We start from the raw sequence: 20710 nt of genomic DNA, 5'->3' as shown, positions 1-20710 counted from the left end.
TGACTGAACAGTTGTGACATGGTCCAGGCTGTCTCTCCCAGCCCAGGTACCAAAAATTATTTTAAACAGACAAACAAATAGCAAGTCCATATTTTTTTTTGCATGAATAATCACTCTGGCTGAAACTGCTGGACCTCTGGGATGTATGAAGGAGACTGTGTACTAGTTAAAACAAACAAACAAACAAAGAAAACACTAATCCTACAGTTTAAAGCAAATACATGAATGAAACCTTCTCTCTGTTCACTACCTGACCTGCAAGTATCCTGGTGACTGCCAGAATGGATTTGGGAATGTAAATTAATTCTGATGTTTATGGAAGAACAACTCAGAGCCATACAAAATGTAAAAGAACCAAGGTCACCTTTCAGACAGGTAAACAAACAGACAGGCTGATTGTGGAATGGCCCTGCTGCACAACCAGAGTAACTCCAAGTGATATTCCATAGATGTGCCCTGAAAAGCAGGAACTAAGACACTAATTTAACTTCTGCTTGAAACTGATTCAGATTTAACTCACAGAACAGTATCTCAATTATATGCCAGTTCCTGCAAAACATCACTCTGCTCTAATGACGGAAGAAGGTATTCAGCTCTTTGCTGGAGGCGTTTCTGACAGACAGTCATCATCCCGGATTCCACAGCTATGATGCCATCACATTCTGCTGACAGCACAAATACATCATTCCTCCTCTCACTCATTATTTTTTAGTTTTCTTCAAGATGTCTGTGGCCCTGAAAGCTTAACTTCTTTTTACTAAAAGCTGGAGCCGAGTACACACAGGCTGGAGCCTGAGAGCTTGGCATGTGTGTCAAACTTCCCCTTGTGTCAATGAACAGATTAAACAGAAGTACAGAACTTCTGAATTTCAAGTGAACCTGAATGTATCAGCCAGAATATATTCATAGTGATTCTCTTAAAAAATACAGAAACCAGCTTCCTGTTGCTTGCCTAGCCACAGATGGGGGAGGAGAAGGGTTTCCTACTATATTATAAATTTTCCGCAATAAACATATAACTTTAAACTCTCAAACAGAAAAGACTGGATAAATAGTGGAAATCTTTTTAAATTAGCCAAAACTCACCCAAGTATTTCAGTTCATGGAACCATGTACCTTTTCCATTGGAGGAAAAGGGAACATTTATGAATTGCAATACAATATACTGCTCTTCACATCAGTAAACTACTACCAATGTGGATCAGAGAAAAGATATCCTCCAAAGAATGCCTCTACAAACTGATGTGGAGGGAGTGGTGCATCAGGACAAGTACAAAATAAGCTTCATAACAATACCGACGCTTCTAAAACTGATTACGATGCACCAAAAAGGAAGTGTGTGGAGGGTGTAATCAGGAAAAACATCACTACAGAACCATTGCCCAGGCATGCAGGAATGGAAAGTCAAAACTCAGTTGGAATTGAAATTGGCAAGTAATGTGAAGAGCCACAAGAAGGGCTTCTGCAGGTACACTGGCAGCCAAGAGGAGAACCAAGGATATCATCATCCTACTGACATAGGACATGACAAGGGCTGATGTACTCAGTGCCTTCTTCACCTTGGTCTTTACTGGCAAGACCAGGCTTCCTGGGTTCCTGTGCCTAGTGGCAGGTGAGAAGTTTTACGTACAACAGGAGCGGAAGATCAAAGTAGGGACCACTTACGCAACCTGGGCACATACAAAAATGTCGATGGGCCCAGATGGGATGCTTCACAGTGTACGCTGAGAGACCAGGCCAAAGTCATTGCAAGGCTGCTCTCCGTCATCTTTGAAAAAGCATGGCAATCTGGTAAGGTCCCCATGACAGGAAAAAGGCAAATGTCACACCTGTCTTCAAAAAGGGGAAGAAAGAGGATTCAAATAACTAAAGGCCAATCAGACTTACCTCAGTCCGTGGAAAAGCTATAGAACAAACTCCTAGAAATTGTTTTGAGCTATAAAATGGTGACTGAGACCATCCAGAATGGATAGAATTGATTTGGCCTTGGAAAATCCAACCCAACTGTCTTTCATGATGAGATGACTGGCTCTGAGATGGGGAGAGCAGTGGCATGTTGTTTACTTTACCTTTAACAAGGCCTTTAACAAGGTCTCTCCCAGCATCCTTGGAAGGTTTGGACCGGATGGAGTTGGAGTAACAGGTGGATAAAAAATTGGCAGGATAATTAGTCTTCGAGAACAGTGGACAACGTTTCTATGTCTAGCTAGCAGTCAATAACAAGTGACATTCTTCAGGGGTTAGTCCCAAGAATGATACTGTTTAATGTCTTGGACAATAGAATGCACCCTCACCAGCTTCAAAGATGACACCAAACTTGGGGAACCGGCCAACATGCCAAAAGGCAGGGCTGCCATTCAGATGGACCTCAGCAAACCGGAGGAATGGGCTGACATACACCTCAAAGCTCAACAAGGGTGAACCTAAGTCTTGCACTTGGGGTAGGATAACCCCATGCAACAGCACAGACTGGATGCCGGCTGGCTCAGCAGAAAAACCCCTGCGGTTCCTGGTGGACAAGTTGAATGCGAGTCAGTAGTATGTCCCAGTGGAGATAAGGGCTAACTACATCCTGAGCTGCATTAGCAAGACTATAGCCAGCAGATCAAGGAAAGTGATTATTTCCCCCTACTCAGTACTCATGAGGGTGCACCTGAAGCAGTGTGCAGCTTTGGAAGCCCCAGTGCAAGAGAAAGATCCTGACAAATTGAAGCAAGCCCAGAAGAGGGACTCCCAGATGGTCAGGGGCCTGGAGCACACCATGTATGAGAAGCCCTTCAAGGAGCTGTGTTTCTTCAATCTGGAGAAGACAAAGAATGAATCTAACTGCAGTCTGTCACAGACTGAAGGGGAGTGCTATAAAGAAGACAGATTATTCTCAGAGGCACACAACAGAAGAACAAGAGGCAATGGACATGAGCTGCAGCAAGGAAAATCCTTGCTAGATAAAGAAAAATAATTTCAAAACTCAGCTGAACAAAGCCATGAGCAGAAAGCTGGACTAGTTGTCCTCCAGTGGTCTTTTCCAACATAAATTATTTTGCAGTTCCATCAGTATAAAACCAGTGTGAATGAGTCCTCTCTTAACTTTACACTGGTTTTAAGCCAATATAACGCTTGCTGCAAACAGTAAGGTTACTCTGGATTTACATATGCATTAGAAATCCAAAATCTGGCCTGGTTCCACAGCTTCTATACATTGGTGGAAAAGAATAGGGAAAAAATTCCAGAACAACCCAGGGTCCTCATTAGGCAAATTTACTCCTGAAGTTGCAGAACACATCAATTATAAAATGAGAAAGACAGTTCTGCACAACTAGAAAACATCCGAATCTCCTTCTTTTCTCTTGATATATAAAACAGACCCACTGCAACCAGACACTGAGCTTCCTTCTCCTGAAAGATTTTTGGGAGAAGTTTTTGACATTCAGTCCTCACTGTACCACTCAGCATCTGCATAGCTGTGTGATGTTTCCAAGTCAAACACTGCTTCTCATTTAAATGGGTAACAAGTAGTGCCACAGATTCCCAAAGTCAAATAAAAGACGAAGGCTAACTTAAATTGTAAGCTCCTGATTCATCAACTGAGAAACATACCTAAACTCAAATAAAGGAACTGCTTAATTAAAATGGATAGGGTGTGACTTGTGTTTGCAGGAAAATTATGATGGAACAGCTGGAACGACTTCTACCCTCAGCTGCTCACCTCACCTTTCTTCCAGAGGCTGTGGTCACCTCTGCAGGAGTGGCTGAATGGCATGTGCATTCCTTCCTGAGCACTGTGGTTTACAGCCCAGCATATTACTCTAAACTGCAGCCAGGAGCAACCTCTGGGAGAGAAGCAGGGTAGATAGCTGACAGCAGTAACCAGCATCCCAGATAAATTCTTAGAAAAACAGGTCAAAGGCTTCATGAGCACGCAACAAGTACTCCACAGAATTACAGCCTCAGTAATAATCTACGTATACAATGTGTCTCTCAAATAGTTCAATAAAATACCCCGAATTTGAAAACAGAAGTTAGTTATCACCTTTATCCATCCAAATTTATTTCCTGCTTACTGAAAAACAAAAAGCAAATGCCTAGTAGTTCAATTCTTGGAAAGAAACCTATCGCGTATCAAAGAATTACCTTTTTAAAAATAAATATATATGCATACAGGTATATACTTAATACATATGTATAAAGTCTGCGTGTGAGTGCCTACATAGATCTGTTGTTTCTTCAAAATCCACTTGCAGTCATTGCTTCAATTGTCTCATAAAACAAATATTCCCTGTTTAAATGAGCAAATTTAGATACCAGTTGAAGCTTCACCAAGGCAACAGGGAGCTTCCTCAGGACTGCAAACCTTCCAAAGAACCTCGGAAAGTTCTGCTAGTAGACCCCCTTTAAGCCACATGGTAGCACAACTAGGTTAATTTACCACTGCAATTGGTTTAAAATTACAGTAGTATGCACATGCTACAATGCAACACAGAACTGACCAAAGTATGGATATTCCTTTACAGCCTCCAGTTATTACACAGTATGCCAAATCCTCAACAGCTGACAGCTGGTAAGCAGGCTGTGATGCCAAAGGTAACACAAGAATTGGTATGATTTTCCATGGGATCAGGCTATTTTTCACTTTTATACAGTAATCATCTCAAATACAGACAAAAACTGGGAGAAGCTATTGAATTCATCCAAGTTTACAGAAAGCTCCTGAAAATTTTTCAGTTGCCCTGAATCACTTCAGTTTAATTTTATTTTTGGCTGCCTCTCATTATCCCAGCCCTGAAAAATTGTCAGTCATAACTTGATAGAATAGACACAAAAACTACATTAAAAAACTGTAATAAGAGCTCAAATTTCCAAGGATCATCTTTTACATGCTTACCTGTTGGCTCCATGCCTTCATCTTGGATCTCCTCCAAATGAGGCAGCAAATCTCTGCAGACAGTCTGTGCATCTGTAAAGGTTCTAAAAGAAAACAGACCTATTAAAAAGTTATCCAGGAGTGCTAGTAAGATCCACTACAATCAACATACAATATATCCAAGGGAAAACAAAAACACAGCTTGCAAGCACTTAGAAATACAAACAGGAGAAAACAGAAAGGTCAGAGGAATTAAGAACATTTTGCCTCTGTTGCAAACTCCACTACAATCAGGTTAAACAGGGAAATGCCTTCACTCTAAGGATGACATTCTTATTTCATACAGTGGACTTCTGGTTTCAACATCATGGTATATACCAGATGGAGACACTAATTTTGAATCTCGACAGAGAGGCTGTGCAAGTATAAAGAGTGAATTATCAACCTTAACCTTGATCATACTGCCACTGTACCAATATCACGATACCTTTTAAGTTGTCACTGTTAATACCTGTTGAAGCTCTAAGGTTAGGGGGTTGTGTTGTTGTTGTTTGTTTGTTTTTTTTAAAGCTAGGAAAAGAAGGAGATTTAATTCCTAATAATAATAAAGTTTCTCAAAAACTTCACCAAAGCAACAAATTACCATATGGATGAAATTAACTTTTCTTCATTTAAATTAACCAGATGAAGCTTAAAGCATAGATAATATAAAATCAGAAACAGAAAGTCTGTAAGGTAACAGACTGCAAAGGATTCTATGAGCAAAAAATCTAAACAATAACTAAGCACTTAGAAATGACTGACTGCATAAAGCAATGCACGGCAGATTATTCATGAATAAGAGCATGCAGATTTTTTAATTTAGCTGACTTCATTTAATAGAACAAGGGGTGGGAATCAGCAGCCTTCAGAGGCCAAGAAAAAGTTTGGATTACCTTCATTCCCTCTCAACAGGTACAACGGAAGAGTCCTGAGTGAAGCTCAGGAAGTCCTTCCCCTCCACAGGGCACTAAATTAACTCAAAATGTAGAAAAAGAAAGTCCAAACAATGCCGTTCCCAGCTTTCAAATAAATAAGAAACAACTTCAGAAGCAGTTTTTTACACAGCAGCATCAGGTAGCAAAGAGTAGGACCAAATACTACATCAGACATTAGTTCCTATCTCATATTAACAACTACGTTTTGTAGAATACCTATATGTGGGACATTCCTAGAATTTGTTATTGTTATTCACAATTAAATCACACTTTAAGAAAGCCTTATCCAAGCTGGATCCCTTTTACAAGAATTCAGCAGATTTTGTAATTCTTCACCCATCAGAAGTGACAACAGCATTTCATTTCCTCCCGTGCTACTACTATGCTGCAGATCTCGTGTCTCAGAGCAGAGGTACAGGTCGCAAAAGCAGCTGAAGGAAAATGAGGAGTCATCACTAACCTTGCTTGCAAGGATATTTTCTCTCTTGTTAATAGCATAATGGGACAAAACATGAAAGGGCTTGTCTGATAAGCAGAGAGTTAGGCTCTGAAAATAGTCACTGGCTTGGTGAAGGCAGGTTTTGATGAGAAACCGAGTAATTTAAATATAGAGGGGCATTATACTGCATTTTGAAAAGTAAGTCTGATGATATACGGGAAAATGGTGACTTAATGAAGTGGGATTGCAAGGACAGAACGACGGACCAGGAAGACATATTTGGGAATAAAAATAAAAGAAAACATCTGAAATAATTTGAAAACATGTGTTTGTCTGCCATCTCAAAACACTTAATAGTTCTTGAAATTTTTCCTATTTTAAAGAAAAACTATGTTTAGAAATCTAGTGCAATCTTTTCCTTTAAATATCTTTTGAATACTAAAGCTTTTTAAATTTGTATTATTTTACAAAACAAATAAACCAAAGTCTTAGTCAAAAGATAACTGACCGTTACTCTTGCCAAAAACGAATAGCAAAAAAGCCCTCAGAAGAAAACAGATCTGATTAGTAATATATTAGAAGAGCCTCCTGTGAGGCTACTCAAAACTTTTAATAATCATCATTAATGACTTTTCCCAAATGAAAATCTCCATTTTTTGCTTTATTCTCATCTGACTATTGTAGAATACTGGTTCGGTTTACATTATGTTCCCTTAATAGAAAAGTAATCAACAAACAAGTCCGAACTTCTGGACTTGCTCTGGTAATGCTTCAACATGCAAATGTCATATGAGGAGCTCTATGCATCCAATATCTTCAGGAGTGTTAAAGTTAGTAATGCTGCATGCAAAGTAGTTGTTACCTGCCTCTACGGACTAAGTAGTCAATTTGAGAGTTGGGGGTGTGTGTGTGTGTGTGTTTGGTTTTGTTTGTTTGTTTTTTCCCCTGAAAGTACAACTAAGAAATTTTCAATCAACAATTTATGTCTATATTCAAAACCATCCCTTCTGAGTGAAAGAATGTGTTTTTAATGTTGTTACTTTTAGCTTTTTTAGGAGTTATTCCTTTAGAAATTAAGTAAAAATCCAAGAATGGTTATGTTATCTGGAATCGTTCAAGTAAGACTGAATTGAGCAGAATTCGGTGGGACGGCTTGATTGGAGCTTGCTGAGCATACTGCAGCAAGGAGAAAACACACTGCAGCATTACAGTTCCATGGTGAGATGCCCCAGCAAAACCAAAATGCTTTGGAAATCTGGACTTTGGCTGCTAAATTTGTTATTAAGGCTGAGGTTCCGTATAAATTATTTAGTGTTATTAGTGCAGGGAGAGCATGTTCCAAAATCCAACTACCAGTTTAAAAGTGGATTTTCTACATCCAATTTTTGTGTTAAATAAAAAAGTTTATGATTCCAAAGGTAATACGCAAAAACCTCTACAGCACACACACAGAGGATTTAACAGTAGAGTCACTTTAGCAAGCCAATTAGAACAAACTGAGTTCATGTTACACAATGTTGACCAGCTAGAACTAAACAAAGCATACTTCTGTATAACTCCATTAGCAGGAGTGGCTTTTGAATGACACTATTTCCTGATGTAATTTGGGATTTAAGTTCAAGGTACCATTCTATCAAACATCACCTCATCTGCTGCCTGAATTCAATGCACACACACTCCTCCTCCACCCGAGAGAGAGGCACAGCACGCTCAGGCTGACTGGCTTATCCAGAGGTTTGGGGCAAATCCTAACATAGCATAACTTGCTTGCAGCTACCACCCCTGCTCTGTGCCAGTCAGATGTTACACCATACTGAAGCTGTTCTCACACATCAGGCCAACCTAGAAAACAAGAATCTGAACATTCTCTATACTGGATTAACAAAGGGAAAGTTTCCTTTCCTTCTTTGTTTCCAAGATTGTAACAGCTCTAGTGAGATTTACCTTTGCAAACCAGTGGAAGTAATGCATGTGTGACAGATATTATAATGGTAAAATAATGACTGTCGTAACTGACAGTCCTTAGCGCTGGTGATGATTCACCAGAAGCAAAACATCCAATCTGAATTTGCTGGCATAGCAATTACTTTTTTTAACTAAGTATATTTGATGGAAACCAATAAATACAGTACCATTTCTTATCATAACTACAGATGCTAAATGTAACAGCTAAATCTCTCCACTTTTATAATTATGAAATGGCAGTGCTCTTTTGCTGAAGCTACACATTAGAAAAACTGTTTTTTCTGTTACCATCACGATACCGAGTGTCCGATTAACAGCACTACTTACTGTGATACTAATTTCTATAGTTTTTTTAGTTTCAAGGGACTTGGGAATTGGCCTTTTCCTTACACAAGCTCTATGTTTCCCTCTCTGGTAACTGGAATTTCTGCTTACATCTCATATACTAGGTCATATACAGTCAGATATTTACTGTCCTCTACATTAGGTTAGAATCTTTTCTCTCAAATTTAAAACCTATGAACTTAATGTTGTAGGGTTCAATATATTTTGGCCTTAATTCTGCAGAGTGATTTCTGAGATCACAAATTGCACCAACAAAATATGAACACTGTTATGCAGCAGTCATTATGAGATTCAAGGGGAAGCTATTCATTAAACTGATTATGTATAGTGGCAAATAAAAAGACATCTCTCATTCTTTTTGTATTCCTATTCCTTGTCACTATCGTTCAACTCCTGTAGCTTTGTCAATGTTAAAGTTTTACCAGTTGGCTCTCTACAGGGGTTATTAGAATTTTCTATAAACTTACAAAAATAAGCAGTTTATCAAATAACTGCATATGTATATTGTTAATACATTATTCAGTACAACGTATTCCTTTAGACTTCAGGATGTTTACTCATAATCCTTTATATACTTATAGCAAGTCAAAGTACTTAGTCTGGAAATCACATTCACAACTGCTCACAAAAAAGACTTAAACATTTTTTTGCAATTAAAACAGTCAGTAGTTCAGGCTACGCATTCATCCAGTGTACCCTACCTCAGCTTCCAGACCTATGCTGTCTGGATTCACGATGAAGCTACCATCTCCTCCTCCCTTTCCTGGTATTTCTAACACAGAGGCTTCTCCCATCACACAGCTTCTCCACTCTCACCTTGTTTCTGGATAACGTTGTACCATGTGTGGGTTCACCATACAGCGAAAATATTTTTATAAATTTATTTTATTCTGGTTTAATGTATGGGAAATGTTCACTGTTTAAAATACTGCATTCATGTATTATCAGGTAAGTTGAGATTAATGTGATGCCTCATTTTAGAAGAACAATGTGTTCAAGGTGGCTATGGCTATGGTCAGCCACATTACTGCAGTTCCTGTCTGCTTAACTTCCAAAGCTTTATTATAAACTATTGCATGATTTTTGTTCTTTCATTCCTTCAAAATAAATTATCCTGCAGATTGTCTACAACAAATAACATAAGCAATAATGACGGAATGCTCAGTTACAGTGTCTGCTGAGTACATACAATTTCTCTGTCACTTACATGCTTTTTCCAAAAAGCAATCCGTTTAGCTTCTCCTGGGAATGCTCTCATAGCACTGCTTCCAGACTCAATGGCTCTCAGGAAGGCTCACTTGTGTTTTGCCCACACTATGATGATCCAAAGCAGTGCAGCTCCTTCATCTGCTTTGCTGTTCCTCTGAGCATATCATCTACAAGCTCACTCAGCAGGCTACTTTCAACTGGCAGTAAGCATGTTACTACATATTTCTTACAACACAGTCTCCACTTTATAATTAAACTCCGTTCTCTGCTTGCCTTGCCCAAAGAAGTATTTTGCAACATGCAGGTGTTTATCTTGGGGAGCAAAGTGTGAAAATCCCCATTTGTACAAGTACTTTTTTCCTCAAATACTTGTGTTGAATTGGCTTTCTTAACTATTAAATATGAATCTTGGTTAATAAAAAAAAAATAGGCTGAACTGGAAAATACACTTTTCCAAGGCAGAACTTCTTAACAAATTTTGTTTTAATCTTTCCCTGCTTGCTCTTCCTAGGGATGACTTGGTGAATTTCACCTCTAAACTCCTACAGCTTGGTTACTTATTTAAGTAATCCATAACAAAGTAGAAGAAAAAAAATCCTTCTTCCAATCAGTGTGCACCTTTTGCTGCTTCATTCTTTACAACGTGTCCTAAATATTTATCTCTGTTAACAACAGGTTTTGTTTTGGTTTTTTTTTTTTCCTAAGCTTTTGTTACATGTTCTCCCGGACAACCCAGCTATATACATTCCACCAGCCTTAATCTACATTAGAGCTGCTTTTGGTAGTATTTCTTGGGTCTACATCTGCACATTCCAAAGTATTTTTTATTGGGTGTTAGGCATTTTCAAGAGCTCACTGGGGCATTTGAATTCAAGATGGAATCACTAAGTAATCATCTGACAATTATTCTGGCAGCAAAAAGCAATGGCTTGAATTACCTATGGGTACCTCTGAAAACTTTACTGATTCTGGCACTTTGCCTAGAAACTTCAGAAACAAAGTATCTTCATCTGGATACCATTCATGAGTAATCCTTTCCCAATTCCCCATGCATCCTGCAAGCGCTGAATCCAGTATTTTAAAACGGAGCTCTGGGGAGAGTTTGTAGGAGGGAGCACAAGACAATAAATTTAGAATCACAGGTCTGTCCTAGTTCTAGACAAAGACAATAAAGTCACTCTGACTTCAATCAACATAGCAACATAGCACCAAAGCTTCGACAGCTCAGCAGCTAAATAGAAATCTGTGACTAGCACATAAATAGCCAAGTAGCAAATACTACATCTCCAGACTCTGAGGAGCTGTGAATTGTTACCTAAGACATTTTGAAGATGTTTTCTCATTTTCTATGGCATAAGGGGAAAAAAAACCTCACAGTAATGACACATAACCTTAGTTCTTTAAGCCCCAATTTTGTATTACATGTAAAATTCTTCCTATATTAAGGAGCCAAGTAAAGAGTCACAAGGGGTCCTCGTGGTCCTTTACAGGGACATTACTGTCTATTATGACTGGTCGTCTTATTTACTAATTACTCCTCTATTCAAATTAGGGCAATAGTATAATACTTTCCTTAGTCGTTCTACTTAAAATTTCCCTTTGTCCTCGAAGAACAGGTTAGATTTAGGTTTTAATTGGTTTTCATGCCCTCATGAGACTTAAAAAGGGGGCCACAAATCAGCCCAGATATGTTCCTACTCTTGCAAAAAGGGTCAGCTGATTTGACAATCACTTTGCTTTTCACAGTGCACAAAAAGCCAGTCTTGCTCAAATTACTCAAATAACTTCTTCCCACAAAAAGGTATATTTAAAAGCAACACAAATGCTTAATAAAGAACAAAGTACTAAAGATAAAGTTAACAGCTGAGACCTATTTCACCATATAACACAGTTGGCACGCACCTTCTAGTAAAACCTCTCTCTTTACTTGCAAAAAATAAAACTGAAGTGTATTTTCTTTTGTTAGGACTAAATATCCTCAAAAATGAGGCCATTTATTTTGGTGAGCAGACCAGTTTTACAGATGGCTGAGAACTATGTGGGTGCATGGGAAGGAATCAACAATGTATCCAGCCTTTTTTTATTCCCTCCCCCCAAAAAGGCTCTATTCAGCAGTTGGAGTGTACTACAACCCTTCACTGACCTTGGTGCAGATTTTCTGGCTCTGTTCTCCCGTGCACAGCAAAAACCCAGACCTGAAGCTGAAATCTTCCAGTAGCTGCCTCTGTATGGCTATTTGCAGCAAAGTAAGGTCATACAGAACTCATTATTTCATCTCTTCCTCATTTTTTAGGTCACACTGATTCAATTTCAGCCTTATAAAAGGTCTTTTTTTCCTCTTTCCATTTTGCTAGAATTTTATTTTCTTTGTCTAGTCCTTTCTACCTGGAATCCTACTTCCAGCATACAAAAAAGATAATATTAAGTTTGCTACCTAGCTTCAAACCACATCAGGTAAACAACACTATTTAACAGGAGAACATGGACTGACTTCTTCAAAAAACTAACAAAGAAGTATTTATTCCAAGGGCTTTAAATGCATCAACAGTATTTGGCATTCTAGTCTCTGTGATATTCTTTCAATAGACATTCAGAAAACAAACCAAATGCTAAACACCTTTCTAATACAGGAAGCTTAAATTTCCTGTTTGCAGTGGGTGCAAACCATTACATATTTTTAAATTCTCTTTTAGCTTTTTTTTTTTTTAAATAAAGAAAACATGGCTTTTTTTTTTTTTTTTTTGCTTAAGCATGTCACAAATAGAAGCATGCATGGACTAAAACAGAGGCATTATAACTTAATTTAGCAAATTCCTAATTTTCATAAATCAGTGTGTACATATACCTGATCACAAGTCAAATACTGTTTTATGATCTCTGGAAAGATTAAACAAAAAAAAAAATACCATTCTAGTATTAACTGCATAAGGACTCCAGAAGTAACAACAAAAACAAAACAATCAAAAGCTTTCAAAGGTTTCTTACACTTTTTTCTTTCCCAAAAACATTAAGTCTACAGTTTGCTCCTAATGATGCTTATCCAGGATTACAAAGCCCAGAACAGAAGAAACCATTATGACAAAAGTGACCCCAACCAACCGTTTACCTGAAAGGGTCAAGCAATTGTTCCAAGTGACACAGCATGCAAGTTGTTACCTAAACAAACGTGAAGCTAGATTTAACTTAACAGAAAAGTAAGTATCTACCTGATAGAATAGTTCAGTCTCTAGGAATGGATAATTAGTACTCAGCAATACTGACAAACTTATAATAATCAGAAAATAAACTATTTCCTGTGAGATGTGGTGTTCTATTCTTAAAACAGGTATTTCCACAAACTCTAGAGATGGGGAGCTTTCTCTCACAGAAGATACCATTCCAGTGACAGAGTAACAGGAAAAAGAAAGTATTTTTGCCTTTTGTGCTGCCTAGGACAGAAAGAAGACAGCAGCCAGTAGGGTTATCTTAAACATAAAAAGGTAATATAGACCCTAAACAAAACTCTTCTAAAATGAAGTTTCCCAGTCCATGCTCTAAGATATGGGTTATCTGGTTAAGTTCTGTTGCCTTTGATGCTCAACCACAAAGGCAAATTATCATCTAAGGATTATTCCCCCAAATTCAGGAGGGAAGAACGACCTACTTCCATAGCTGCAGCTAAGGTATTTTTAAAAGTCAATGCAAAGTAGATTATATGCATTGTAATATGTGCAGAGCAACTGGTACTGAACTTCTAGAGTCTTCAGTGCCACTCTTACCATCAGAGACATGTGAAGGTATGGTACAGGAGCACTGACTGGTTTTTTTACTTGACTATCTGAAATTTGCTGTTTTCTGGTATTTGAGAATGCCTATAATCTCACCACATGGTTGAAAAGCCATTAATCATTTAATTTACTGAAGCATAAGAGTCTAGTAGTTTACCAGTATTTTTGCTAGCATTCCATGCTTTTGCTAAGCTGTGAGCAGCTGAGCCACAGGAGCTAAGCGTACCTCTTGTCGGAACTGCTACACGTGAACTTCTGCTGAGCCCACTTCTGGGGCTAGGAGCCTCTGTGCTGTAAAATGAACACTACACAACTAGGGATATGCAAATAGGATACAAGCAACATAGTCCGTACTGAATGATGCTATTGAGTTTAACGCCAAACTAGAAGTTAGCATAGGAGCATAAATCCATTTAGAATCTTCATTACAATTTTCTCTCATTCTAGCCTCAAAAGATACACCTTATTCTGCATTAGATAGCAGAGACACCATTAGGCAGACAATGATCCTTGTGGATCTGTGCAGTAGTAGAAGATAAACTTAAGTTGTGAAAAATTGGTAAATCAGTTTGTTAAAATAAATACTCAAGCTACTTTACCCATTTTCATAGCTTTCTGAAATATTCACTGCATTTTCATCTTGTAATTTTTTCGTAAGAGTCTCTCCACTGTTAGGCATGCTGACAAACCCTCTAAAGCTGGTCACAAATATGCTAAATAACTGTTCGGGTCAGGCATAAATAAGCTACTTGGACAACTGAAGAAACCAACAGTAACTGGTTATTTGTTAAAAAAAAACAACACGTAATACAAGAGGAGGAGACTACAGCTACAAAAGCTATTTCTTTCTGATTTTAACATGCTTGAAATGTCGCAGTGCCTGTGAGCTGCTTACTGTTAAACTTTCCTTTTAATTCAGTTTTCTTTAATTATCCATGAGAAGAATTTTAATGAGTCTACAGTGCTTTAAGATGCAAATCTTTCGCCAAGATTTCCAACAAATTTGTTCACAGAAGTTGAAGCAATTCTAATTTTATTAACTCTAGTTTCAAAAAAGAACATTCAATGAAGTTATTTCCTTAAAGAAAATGCAGATTAATTACATTAGGAAATGCCTTCAAGTCAATTACACCTATGAAACCCCGTACTGCAACAGCCAAGCACCTCCTCCAGCATCACAACTACACCAGCACTTCATCAGCTTCACCAAACCAGGCCTATCATATACTGTAGAAATTCTACACATGACTAAACAAATTACTTCTCAGGATATAAAGTCTAGTTCAGCTACTTAGGCTACTTCTATACTAGTAAACAAAAAAAGATCTCAGGAATGGCTCCAGCCACCCCCTGCAAGCACCTTCCCTGGGACGGTTCTGGTCTGCGCAAACTGGCGTTTCCCTACACCAGGCGATAACCCAGGTCAGGGGCTGTTAATGGGAGATGAAATTAATGACTATCCTGTCTGGAGGAGGAAGAGAAGGATGCAAGCTGTGCCATGCCATTTGCCTTCAGAGTCAGAGAATATGATCTAGAATGTTTTATTTAGTGATACAAAGACAACCATAGCAATTAGGAAAATGTAAGGCTAGTAAACATCTAACTTTATAGAAATATGTGAATTTTATTCCAGAGTATCTTGTACCATACCCAAATGCCTAATTGTAGATAATGGAATTTGAAATGAATGGAAAAGAAAGAAAACTTTGTAGTGGGATTGTAAGGGGTCCATTCTCACACCAGAAACTTGAAATATCTAAACACAGAACATGGGATATTTCAATGGTAAAAATGTATCTTCTTACACAGTGAAAATTCATTTTTGTCAGGATTGATTTAGTTCCTTCATTTTGGGATAATTCTCCAAATTCCCACTTTGTTCTGATGCTGCCTTGCAGAAAGCCACTAGGTATCTTCCATGGGCTTGCAACTAGCTTCTCAGAAATATCATAAAGAAAAAACAGGATTAAACTCTGTTGCAGGAAATCTCATTGGTTTTTTTTTCTTCTTCTGGTCATCTAAAATGTTTTACATGCTACGTTGTATAAAGGAATCCAATTAGATGACCACTAATTATCTTGCTTGGGTTGCATCTTGGGTGCTGAGTGGCTAGGTAACAGGCTGGTCTCATGGAAGGAAAATGGATGTTAATTCTCTAAAACTTGTACTTTCAGCGAATAAACAGAAAACCTCAAATATACATCTCTTCTATACATACTGTGTTTAGAAAGGATTTTTTTGTTTTGTTTTTCATATAATCTTCCTTAAACTAACTGATGGTTAGAAAATTATTTTGATGCAATCAAGGATTCTCCGATGCTAAATCACTCCCCTAGTAACAAAAGTGGCTGCAGGGCAGCCAGGCTGTGAAGCAAGGGGAATTTATCTGGGGGGACTGGTGGAGAAGAGTTGCTTTTGGACTGTGTATTGTTTGACTGTAATAGAAAACTCACATGATTGTGCTAAACTAAGTTTCCTGCAATTGTCAGCTACAAACAGTCCTGTGTCATTTTAACAATAGGCTTATGAACATCATGCTGTAAGAAATAGTTCTACACGGATTTGCCTTTGTAGTTCTGGTCCAACATTTCTAGGTACTCTTCAAGTTTCAAGTAATAAACCCTAACAAATGAGACTAGCAACTTATATAGAGTTCAGTAAGGAATGCTCTTCACCCTCAAATGATTTTTACACGCAGAAGTTTACACGATTCTATGGTCCTTTTCTTTTATGCCTACATCTGCCTGCATGTAACTTGCACAAGACCACACTAGACTTCGACTGAATGTTTGCAGTGGGACGGGCTGCTTTTTCCAGCTACAGGTTAAGGTTTCTGGGCGTTGACAGGCTCACAAAGCTATGAAGGAAATTAAGGGGCAAATAAAGCTCACGTACTGTTCACGTCCTTTGCTCTACAATTACGATTGGTATCTTTCAGGAATTAGTGACTGATACTTAGAGTTGAAGACACTGTCACGACAAACTTGCACTGTCACAAGATCCCAAACAGAAATATTAGAAGCCAAAACAAAGCGATGTTGTTACTAAGGTCAGTAACCAACAGAACCGCAATGCGCACATCAGCCTCAGCGTGGGTGGAGCGTATGGCACCCCTTCATGTTTGGGACAGGATGCTGCAGGTTTAATTCACAATGCCGCTATGGCAACATGAAACTGCCCATGGCTGCGTACTCCCCCATTCCTTTACTTGTAAGGCAAGAATGTTTATGGTTGTTTGGGGTTTTTTGTTTGTTTGTTTTTTTAATTGTGTAACTGGTAACAAACATCTTAGTGTAAAACAGTGCTTTTTGGTACAAGCATGATGTTAAACTGGTAGTCCTGTTGTTATTCCAGACTTCCAGCACTGAGTCCAAAACAAAACAAAACAAAAGAACACCTCAGCCCACAACAACTACCAGCAAAACATCTAATAATCTTTACAGTTTCTATTTCAAAGGCTTTGTTACATTTATTTACAAAAATGGCACCACTTCCAATCTTTTCTTCATTATTTCAAATCGGTCCTCTTAAAGCCTGGCAGTTTTTCAACTTGCTACTAATTGCAGCTCTCTGTCTGCTATGTTCCTGAATGGCTGTTAACTGCATTTACTGTGATTATATAGAGCTTTCACACACAACACATTCATACAACTTTTCTTTCCCCAGTTTCTCATAAAATTAGATTTAATTTTTGCCTCTAAAACATTTTAGCTAAAATAAAAACATAATCAACTCCACAGTCACTCTTAAACAAGAGTAGGTTTCAGGGTTTAAGCAAAATTCTAAATCCAAACAGGTCTTCAAACATTACTGTGGCTAAGCCTCCATTAAGTCTTAGTAAACAAATGAGTCTCAACTCATACCTTAAAGATCAACAAATTCATGCTAGCTTGGGCCAAGGAGAAGATGCTGAGGGCAGATTCCATAATGAAAAGCCTCAGGCAAGCAACATCTTTTTAAACTCACATACACTTTTTACACTAATTAATTTCTGATTAAGGAATTCAGATTAGAAAAAGGACAACTTTTACCCCTAGCTGTGTCTCCCCATACTTGCATAACAGAAGAGAATTTATCCATACTCAAATCAGCATCTCTAGGCAAAACCAGCACGACTACCTCATAGACATTTGTCAGGTGAAGCAGTTTATTCCACAGAACACTTGGCTATCCACAAGCATAACCAGCTGCATGTATTAATATTTCACAAAATTTCCAGTAGCAATCTCTCTGTAAAAATGTTTTCTGTCATTGACCATGCCACAGCAACAGGAATTTCATTTGCTTTTCTGAACAATGCATTCTGCTTTCTAGGAATTGTTCCATGACAATACAGAGGAAAAACACAGATTTGTTTGTGCAAAGCTTCTGGAGTCTGAGTGCCAATTACAAAAGCATCTTAGATTTGCCTGTAACTACCAGTTTGTACTAATTAAGGAAGAGAGTCATAAGGGGGGAAAAAAAAAGTAGCTGCAAATGCACATCTGGAGAAAGAGGCAGCTGTTTGTGAGCAACTGGAGAGAGGCAGAACATTCTGTCAGGTCAAAACAACAGTTGGTCTGAGGACAGGCACATCTAGAAACAATTTTGCTGGTTCTTTCTGAGGAAGAGATTGTTTTGGACTCAAAGTAAGTAGCTTGTACTTTCACATTTACCTATAGGTGTTCACTTATCCCGTCATATTCGCAGTCAAATTTTCTACAGGCAGGCCCAAACCACTTAGAGATGCCCAGCCTTTAACCAATCAAAACCGTACTATGACAACAGGTCTTATTCATTCTGTATTACTAGCAATTAATTACTAGATTGTTGCACATTTTAATTAAAACTTGCCTCAGAAAAATCCTCTAAAGATGCTAGTCACTCACTATATGCTGCCCTAAAATAGCTCAGAACAAATGCCATCATTTAAGTTTTCTTGCAGATACAGATCTTGTACCTTCCATCACAGGCAAAAAGACTTTCCTAAGAGCTTGTTTCTGTACAAAACATCCTTTTCAGATATTAATTACGGGGAAGAAGTTCCAGGACCATTAAAGGTCTACTACATGAAACTGTCATACTTTAAATAGCCTTTTAAAAGTATATTTTAAATAAGACTAAAAATCATAGGTTAAAAATATTATTTAAAGGGTTTTCCTAACAGCTTTGTGGAAATTGTGATACTTGTTCAGGTTTGGATGCTGAAAGAATCTAGCCCAACACCAAGGAAAGTCTGTTGCGATTCCAATTTCACCATCGGAGGGACTACTGTACCTCTTTATGCAAATTTAGTGTGACTGAAAACACACACAAGTTTCAAGCTCTCAGATTCCTGATTTTTTTTTTGTTTCAGGTGTTTGTAATGAAAGTCCTTCTTGGAACTTATTTACAAAAATCAAGGGTGCTGCAAGAAACTGCAGCTGCAATTCAGCAGATTGTACTCTTACCTGCATCTCCAGGATGCTGCTTCCAATGACAGCTTCACAGTTTAAAAGGCATGATTAATGAGAAATGGTAATATGGCCAGATAAAAGATGGAAATGCAAACAAGGAGATTCTATGAGTATTTCATATAGCAGAGATTAAAAGATAAATGCATAATTCTTGTAGCATATCTAGATGCTGTATGCTCCCCAGCCCAGGTTTTTGACTCTTGTTGTGTGCTAACAGTGGGAATACCTATTTCAGAGCTGAAGGCAGAGTCCTCTTGTGGTTAAATGAAACTGGCAGTAGGATCTGATTATTCCCCACTTCCAGTCCAGTCCTGCCTACTTGCAAAGAACGGAAATTCTCCACTTGTTTTCCTGTTTACACCTACATGCAAGTTTGATACTGTGCAAGTAAAAAGTGACAAGATGGTTCACAATATTACATGCAGCAGGAGGGAAAGGAAAGGAAAGAAGGTAAAAGAGATCAGCTGTTCATCTGAGAAACTTGTTGGCAACTGCTGGTTAGGAACAACCACAGAATTAAGAATGCAAGGTGTGTAGCAAAAGAAACAGAATTGAGCATATGCACACTCGATCACCAGGTTGGTTGAGGAAGGGAACCACCACTGTAATTGCTGAGAAATATGTCAGCGTGTCCAAAGGCTGTATTTTATTTATGACTAATTATGACAAATTAGATGAGTAAAATCAGCTGCTGAGGATTCCAACTCTGTTCCTTAAATACAGTATTGATAAATAGGAAATGTGTTGCTTCAGAGTTACAGAAGTACTATATTCCCCTCAGGTGTCAGGATGACTGCAGTTCTCAGACTAGAGCAATGCAGGGGATGCAGATGATGACGTGAGGAATACCAACAGACTGATATCCCTCCTATTTTTCTAACCCGAAACACCAGCCCTTACTACTTTTCCCACTAATTCTTTGAATAACTAAGGAGTTTGGTTGTACCAACTGAAACCAAAGACGGAGAAAACAAATACTTAATATTAAAGATAAAACAAATATAACCTGATAGCTCCCTCTAATAAAATGCAAGTAAATAAAGCAGGAGGCTCAATCTTCTTGAGCAAAGATCCATATCAGCAAAGTTTTTCGCTGTTACTACTAGTAACTGTTACTAGTAAGGAACCACCCATGAGTCCGAGTTCATATTATATTTACCAATATCTACATATACCTACATGAGGGTTTCTACTCACAGGAATTATATACTGTTTCTTTATACCACACTATAAATTGATCTTTGAATTTCAATTCTCAGTGAAATTCATTATATGCTTTGAAAACCCCTCATCTGCTGAAGCATCCAGCTACTATTAAAAGATTTATCATTTCTTCTTAAACAGGAATATTATCTTCAGGACTATAGGATTGTAGCTAATTTATCTTTAAGGTGAAGACCATTGCTAGAATAAACTGGTTTTTTTCCCCTTAAAAAAGGGATATATAGTTCTCAGCCTACAAATTTGCAGAGGAACTTACTATATTTTAGAAAATAATTTCTGTATTTACTTGTCAATATAATTTCACAATTGCAAAACACAGATTTACATGTTCAGCTGCTGATAATTATGTTTAGAGAAAATAATAGTTACCAACACCGATTTCTTTCTTGTGGTTTTGAACTGTTCCTTTCATTGATATTTTGGGTTTTTTTCCCTGTAGATGAGCTTCCCCTCCTTTAGCAAGTCTACATGCTTAACACAAGTAGGAG

General features: G+C 38.0%; 1 protein-coding gene across 2 annotated transcripts in view; it reads right to left on the bottom strand.

Annotated features, from left to right (window-relative positions):
- The window catches only part of ACSBG1 (acyl-CoA synthetase bubblegum family member 1), a 42885-nt gene that overhangs the window by 21054 nt on the left and 1121 nt on the right, over positions 1-20710 (bottom strand). For both annotated transcript variants that reach the window (XM_082322081.1, XM_082322082.1), the window contains exon 2: positions 4883-4965. In XM_082322081.1, coding sequence (XP_082178207.1) covers positions 4883-4895 — 13 coding nt within the window. In that variant the 5' untranslated portion in view covers positions 4896-4965. The remainder of the gene's footprint in view (positions 1-4882; positions 4966-20710) is intronic.

Source organism: Platalea leucorodia (genome assembly GCF_965183815.1).
Source record: "Platalea leucorodia genome assembly, chromosome: 9".
Classification (NCBI taxonomy): domain Eukaryota; kingdom Metazoa; phylum Chordata; class Aves; order Pelecaniformes; family Threskiornithidae; genus Platalea; species Platalea leucorodia.
Note: the sequence above shows the minus strand (reverse complement) of the source record. Positions and strands in the feature narration are given on the sequence as shown.